Below are 7,229 nucleotides of genomic sequence, written 5' to 3' on the forward strand. Positions count from 1 at the left end.
GTAAGCTACTGTAATGTTAGTAATGAGCAGTTAATGAAGAAATAGCAAATCAATGCTATTCCGATGATGTGTGCACATACTTCACGAATAACGCATGACCACCCCTTAGGACACGCTACTGTCTACAGTAAGTAACAGAGCAACAGGACTAAACACGGATGTAACAAAGACGGTATTGTTTAACAGCTGTGACTCTCCTGAAAGTTATCGTGAGATGTAAGGAAAGGTCCATGAATCAGGATTAAAGCCTGAGAGTAGTTGAGAAGACTTCACTGAAATAAAATGGTTCATCATTTTTCATCCCTGCATTCTTTTGTACCGCTGCGGCTCCCGGTAAGTTAAAACGTTAGCTTGTTTTGCTAAGCTACTTTAAGCTGCTCGGTTTTGGACAAAGTCTTCTTTATAAATAAGGTAGACATTCTGCATTTTGAACTCAATCGCGTTATGCACGATATAACATGTATTTGCATAAAATGACTGCATCGTTCGCTCGATGACGCCAATGGCAGCCACTGGATGAATAAAGCAACGCACACACCCATGCGATTCATAAATTCCCCTAAACTACAGTAACATTAAAACCTACACTTATATAGATAAGTTAATGAATGAAAATCAATCAACGTTACCTTAAGAAAATCGCCTCTGTGATCTTCGAGGAGAGTGGACGACACGACTTCCCACAACACCACACGGCGCGCACAATGATGACGTAGCTCCGTTCTCCTGACGACAACAAACATGGAGGAATATGCCCGTGAACCTTGGTAAGTTTAGTTTTTTTAAAACATTTCCCTATCGTTGTATCTTCAACATTTTTATCCTCGGAAATAGTTTTGTCCTTTTAATGTCATATTAAAGTTGTTGTGAGAGTGAACGGAAAAGACTCTGTGCGTTAGCCGGTTAGCTTAGTGAGTGTTAGTGGGTCAGGGATATAAAGAGATAAAGCTGTATAATACAGCATATAGTCTGAGCTTCAGCAACCTTTTACATGTAAGTGTGTGTTTTTTTCTGTGACAGCTGGAGGTATTGTCAACAGAAAAATACACCATCAAATACAATTCAGTCATGTTACTCATAATAGTATATAAACTAGTTTAAGGGTGTGTGAATTTCACAAAGCTTTCCCTGACCAACAGAGAGAAAGACGAATGTAAACTAAAGACAAACAAACCAGGACAGGGACTATAACTGTGATATTACTGGCGGCTTACGTGCAGTTTAGTGTCACAAATAATTTTCCAAAAACTGAGTGTCCCAAATGATGAGGGTCTTATCTGAGACAGGTTAGGGTTAGGGTTAGGGTAGCACAGGTGGTTTAGCAGGTTCATGATTAATTAAGGACATTGTATGGGGAATTTGTGACACTAAACTGCACGTATACCATTTCTGGCACATGCAGGGGTCTTGCCAAAGTTCCTGGCTATGATTGTTTCTGTATTTATTGTTTATTTCATATTAATGTTTAATATGTCTGTTTGCTTATGTATGCACCAACCACCAGGGCAAATTCCTTTTCTGATTTTGATTCAAATATATGTACTAAATGTGACTGCTATTTTACAGTTGAAAGTACCTACTTGTTTGTAAGAAGATGGACTCCTGTCATTCTAGGCCTTGATTTAGAATAACTTAAACATACTGTGATATGCGTGTTGAATGAAGCTCAACCAGAAGGTGACCCCCCCCTTTTTTTTTCTTGTTTTGTTGCTATAACATCTCCTTGAGAGAGTGTTTGTGGGTGTGTATGGGTTTGTGTTAGTATTGTATTGCTAAAATTGCCAGCAATGTTTAATATGGGCAATAAAGTTAAAAAAAAACTTTATATAAAAAAAAATTATATGTACTAATTTATAAGATAAGATAAGCCCTTATTTTTCCTCAGAGGGGTAATTTGGTTGTTGCAACAACACAAGGACAGAAATAAGTACAAATAAATAGAGAAAGATAGAAGAAAAAAATAATAGGAAGAGGTTTATAAAACTAAAATAAGATTAGAAGTAAAAATAGAAAATATGTGATGCGATTAGTATTGGCAAAGTCAGCAAGGTATAGCATATGTCAATGAAACATCCAAAATCATTGCAGTAGCACAGTGTGATTTCTGTTATGGTACCAATTCTCTCTCCACAATAAACTCTTTTGAATGACAATAAATGGACACCTTACATTACAAAGCCTATGTATACATACTTTGTTTATGTTTCCATCTTTAATTTTTCTCCCCTCTCTTCTTAATTCGTTCGGCAGTCCCTGGAGAATAGTGGATGACTGTGGAGGTGCTTTCACCATGGGTGCAATTGGGGGAGGAGTGTTCCAGTCGATCAAGGGCTTTCGTAATGCCCCTGCAGTGAGTTCACTGCATAATGACAATAATCGTTATATTTGGTCTGACTGTCGTCACTTTAAGAGGCAGAATTCAACAGTTCTCCAATGTTTCAGGGTGTTGGACAGAGACTGAGAGGAAGTGCAAACGCAGTGAGAATAAGAGCTCCACAGATTGGAGGTGAGGAGGTCTTCTTTTGTAACCATGAATTGTTTCCTTTATTGTAGTTCTTGGAGTCTTAATACGCTTATGGCACATGTTAGAGTTAATTATAATTATTCCTTTGTTCATGTTAAATGCAAAAAGGTTTGTTTTATGTGGGTAGCTAGAGCCCAGTTATTACATTTTATTTGCCGATAACTAAAATCACACATTAAACCAGAATAACAAACACTCGCTGGCTTGTTTTTGGTGGTTTTGCAGGTAGCTTTGCTGTGTGGGGAGGGCTCTTCTCCACAATCGACTGTGGTTTAGTTCGCCTGAGAGGGAAAGAGGATCCTTGGAACTCTATAACAAGCGGTGCCATGACTGGGGCCATCCTGGCAGCCCGCAGTAAGAGAAAGTCCATATATTACCATGAACTGACCACATCAAATTAACTAGCGTGAGTCAATGAATTTTGTGTTTTTTTCCAGGTGGGCCGTTAACTATGATGGGCTCTGCAATGATGGGGGGAATATTGCTCGCTCTCATTGAGGGTTTTGGGATCCTTCTAACCAGATATACAGCGCAGCAGTTTCAGAACCGTAAGTGAAGCTGATTGAGTTAGGCAAATGGCTATAATCAATATTTTTTATATTACTTATATGTAAATAGTTTCACTTGTAGTGATGAACTCACAGAAAATGATCACCTCTACAGTTTCGGAAAATAAATCCCCTGGATTTCACTCATTTAGGCCGGATATCCGTTGCCTTGGGCTTCCTTTGTGTTGGCATTCTAAACTCCGGTGGATTTATGAGGACTATGGTTAACTGCTGCTCAGATCTCTGCAGGGTAAATCCAGACAGCTAGCTAGACTATCTGTCCAATCTGAGTTTTCTGTTGCACGACTAAAACAAATTTTAAATGTACACGTTCCACCAAAACAAGGTCCTTCCGAGCCTATTTTGCAGCGGCACTGTTGCTCCGTCCAGAGCTTAGCGCCGCCCAAGAGGCGATTGTGATTGGTTTAAAGAAATGCCAATAAACCAGAGCACGTTTTCCTCCCATCCCCGAATGCTATGTGGACTAGCCAGACCCTCCTCCGAAGCACTTTGGAGGAAGGTCTGGCAAAGTGAGACTACTTTCAGCGTGACTCCAAATTATTGCCAAAGTTGCTCCGTATCTGCTGGATGTGTAAATAGGCTACTGTTTGTTAACAAGTTCACCATATAACCTTAAATGGCGATAATATGTCCAGTGGTGTGTTCACAGTTGTTTCCGCCACCCCTAAGTGCCCAAAACATCCATTATTGTAGGTTAAAATGAACAAGAGAAGAGTCTTTTAGTCCCTCAAAGTACTCATGCAATGTAATTAGTCTCCTTTTCTACCGAACACAAGTATTCTCCATGCATTATGGCTAATGACCCACTTATGCAAAGTAATAACCCTTCGTGAATTACCACAGTTTGCAACTGGTAGCCCACTGTGGCAGTTTGCCCAGTGTGAGAAAGTCCTCTTTAAACAGATAGAGATCCTTTAGGTTTTTTGCTTTGTATTTTTAGTATTCCTCTAAATAACTGGTCAAATGTAGAAAATGTGGTGTCAAAGCACCTCCAGCAGAGCTACAATGGTTTGTAATAAGTACATGTCTTGGTGTCAGTCCTGTAGAAGCCAAAAACAGCCAAATAATAAGTCATTTTATTATTTACACCTGTGCTTTTCCTACTATGACATGTCCAAATGTCTTCCTCGAAAAAGGCCTATTCTGTGAAAAAACGGAAGTCACTAGTGAATAAAGTGGGCTCATCAAAGGTTAATTGAACCTTTACTTTAAAGGTCTAAGTGCACATATATTGTATCTTGATTATATTAATACCATGGATGAACAGGATACTGTCACAGAAACCTGAGAAATTCACTTTTTTGTGTCCTCCTTGTTTTCTTCAGCTATTCCCTTTGCAGAGGACCCCAGTCAGTTACCTCCAAAGGATGGAGGTCAGCAGCAGCAGCAGCAGCAGGGGGCAAAGGGGCAGTTTCAGTAGAGAGAACCAAGGACTGAGACCAGCTGTGGACACAGTGAGTCAGACCAAAGAGTAGGGGGGGACACCAGACATTACAGCAGGTATCAGGATGACCAGGATGTGGAGATACTGGTCTCTACGGTGGTGTCAAGTAGTTGCATTATGTTCTTATACCTCAGGGGCAAATTACTGTGAGTTTAAGTTAGTTATGAGTGAATGTTTGTGACAAACCTCATCTTTGCACCTCCAGCATCTCATGCAACACTTTCTGTATTAACGGTTATTCTGTCTTCACTATGATTTGTCTTAAAATCAATTAGATTATTCAACATGCAGGCAACATCTATACATTAAAGGAACAGTTTGACATTTTGGGAAATCTGCTTATTTGTTTCGGTGCTGAGAGTTAGATGGGAACATCAACCACTCTCTGCTGGAGCTAGCAGTCACTTAGCTTAGTACAACAACAAGGGGAAACAGCTAGCCTGGCTTTGTCCAAAAGTTTAAAAAAAACCTACCTACCAGCACCTCTAAATCCCACTAATTAACATGTTATATGTTGTTTGTTTAATTCGTACAAAAATCAAAGTGTAAAAATTATTTTCTGGGGGGTTATGTGCCAGAATGTTTCTTGGACGGGGCGCAGTGACTTGCTGGAGCCTTGAGTTGGCATCTATCACATGTAATTATTGCCAAGAAAGCGTAAATAAGTTTTTCCCAAAACATTAAACTATTCATTTAAGCTTCCAATGATCTTATACTTGTATGCACAGATTTAGTAAACAGTGAAGTCAGTGTTTTAATGGCTGCAAGGCAGAAAGGTAGAGTAATAAGAAAAATGAGATGTCAGTGAGGTTTTACCATAGAAAGTGGTATTCTGAGAGTAGGGTAGTCTTAAGTCTTTTATTATGTGTCAGCTGTGACAACCAATGCAAAGAACTGTGTGTGTGTGTGTGTGTGTGCGTGTGCGTGCGCGCGCGTGTGCGTGTGTGTGTGTTTTTCTTTTTTTAAATGATGTGTGTGCTTTAGATGTGTCCTCAGTCCAAAACCTCAGTCCATTCTTTGTTTGCAGTTTTTCTCAATAAGGTCTTGCCTCACCCGGCAGCTTTTGTCATTTTGAATAATTGTTCAATTGTTATTATCTTAAGTATTAGAAGGATGAGCACATATCGTGGAAAATATAGCTTGAATTAATTAATAGATGCATCTCTAGTCACTTTGATCGCTGCATTATCCATCAAGCAACCGAGCACCTTTTAAACTCCATCTCTCTGTCTGTTTTCTTAAAATTGTAGCATCTGCTACAGTAGAGAGATGGTGCAGTGTCATCCAGTGTTTAGCTGTCAAACTATGTATAGAAAAAAATATATATTTTATGTATTGTGTTAATTTATTTGTCTCGCAAAAGCTGATAAAAAAAACAATAAAGGCATCAAATGTTCTTTTAAGACTTGAGATGGTGTTATTTTTTCACATGGCCCTACCTTTAGAAAGCCTAAATGATGCACTTATGTAAGATAATAACATTACACACATTACTTAAACCTGGGCTCCCTCTATTTACTGTGAATGAACGCCCCCTGTCGCCTTTCAGCTGGTACTGCACCCACCGGCTGCTTCTGTCCAAGGTCCTGATATATTCTCAAACTTGCAGTAGTGAGCTATCTCAAATTGTCTATCATGACACTACTTCTTAATAGTCCTCCATTCACTTTAATTATAACTTTGCAAAGAAGCCCCACTGAGCCACAGAGTGTCTCCTGAGTTTACCTCCACCTTCCTTCCCCTGGAAAGATTTCCACTGTCATCCTTTTAAACGGCTCAACTAGTTTAATCCTACCGACTGACCACCGCGGATATGGGGACGCGTTTGTTTTCCCTCACCGTTATGTGCCTGTGTGGATAAAAGCAATTCAGTTTATTTATTTTTTTTACACACGTAAGAAATTACCAGAAATCGGCTTTAATTGGATTTCTCTGCTAAAAGCAGGCGGTGAGCAGAATGGCCTGGAGCGTCTCAGCTGCACCGGCGTGCTGCGCGTGGATATGAAATGATAGGCAGCAGATGGTCCTTTTTTTTTTAACCCCTAGAAAGTGTTTTTGGGCCCAAATTCCTATCTGTGATCCATTACGCATCGCAGATCCCCTGAGGAGTTGATGCTGGGTTTTCTGAAGTGATTTCGTGGTGTTAAACTGCGGACATGGACAAGAAAGGTAGGAACTCCTTACAACGTCTCACGAGTTGAGATAGTAAGAATAGCCCATGTAGTAAGTAATAGTAAGAATATGCGCATTGTACCTTCAAAGTTATGCATAACAAAAAACAAGTCGCAATGCACTGTAAAGCGATATGCTGAAGGGAAATCAGTAAATTGCAGTTTGTGTAGGTGGAAGATTAATCATTAATTTTATTGAAATAATACTTCCAGATATTCCGTAAAGTTGACAACATTGATCATAAATATGCTATATTTCCGCCATATTTCTGGCTCCTCCTTTGAAGTTTTTACATGAGTGAGATGGCAATAACTGTACCTGCAGGCTTATTCTTTGTGCAGGGCCTTGTCACCAGGTGATCATGGGCCTGGTAGGGCATAGTGCTGGGCTAGGTGCCACACTGCTTCCACTAAAGAAGTAGGTCACATCTGGTCTAATAATATGAGGCCTTCAGGACAGTATACCTGTCTGTTGCTACAGCCAGGCTCAAACCCTTGCCTAATTGTGTTGGATAATACAC

The 7,229-nt window shown here is 39.8% G+C and overlaps 1 protein-coding gene across 1 annotated transcript; it reads left to right on the forward strand.

Moving 5' to 3' along the window:
* The first annotated feature begins 156 nt into the window (after positions 1-156).
* Positions 157-5,933, forward strand: timm17b (translocase of inner mitochondrial membrane 17 homolog B (yeast)). The gene is made up of 7 exons (XM_078255593.1): positions 157-333; positions 636-767; positions 2,251-2,350; positions 2,443-2,506; positions 2,750-2,878; positions 2,962-3,072; positions 4,419-5,933. The coding sequence occupies exons 2-7, from the start codon at positions 742-744 to the stop codon at positions 4,511-4,513; spliced, it is 525 nt and encodes a 174-aa protein (XP_078111719.1). The 5' UTR covers positions 157-333; positions 636-741; the 3' UTR covers positions 4,514-5,933.
* The last annotated feature ends 1,296 nt before the right edge of the window (positions 5,934-7,229 follow it).

The sequence above is a fragment of the Sander vitreus genome, chromosome 7 (assembly GCF_031162955.1).
Source record: "Sander vitreus isolate 19-12246 chromosome 7, sanVit1, whole genome shotgun sequence".
Classification (NCBI taxonomy): domain Eukaryota; kingdom Metazoa; phylum Chordata; class Actinopteri; order Perciformes; family Percidae; genus Sander; species Sander vitreus.

Excerpts from the sequence above, each read along its gene's own strand:
- timm17b (XM_078255593.1), top strand. The coding sequence starts at position 742 with ATGGAGGAATATGCCCGTGAACCTTG. Across the intron at positions 768-2,250 it reads GAATATGCCCGTGAACCTTG|TCCCTGGAGAATAGTGGATG; the intron begins GTAAGTTTAGTT and ends TTCGTTCGGCAG. Across the intron at positions 2,507-2,749 it reads AAGAGCTCCACAGATTGGAG|GTAGCTTTGCTGTGTGGGGA; the intron begins GTGAGGAGGTCT and ends GTGGTTTTGCAG.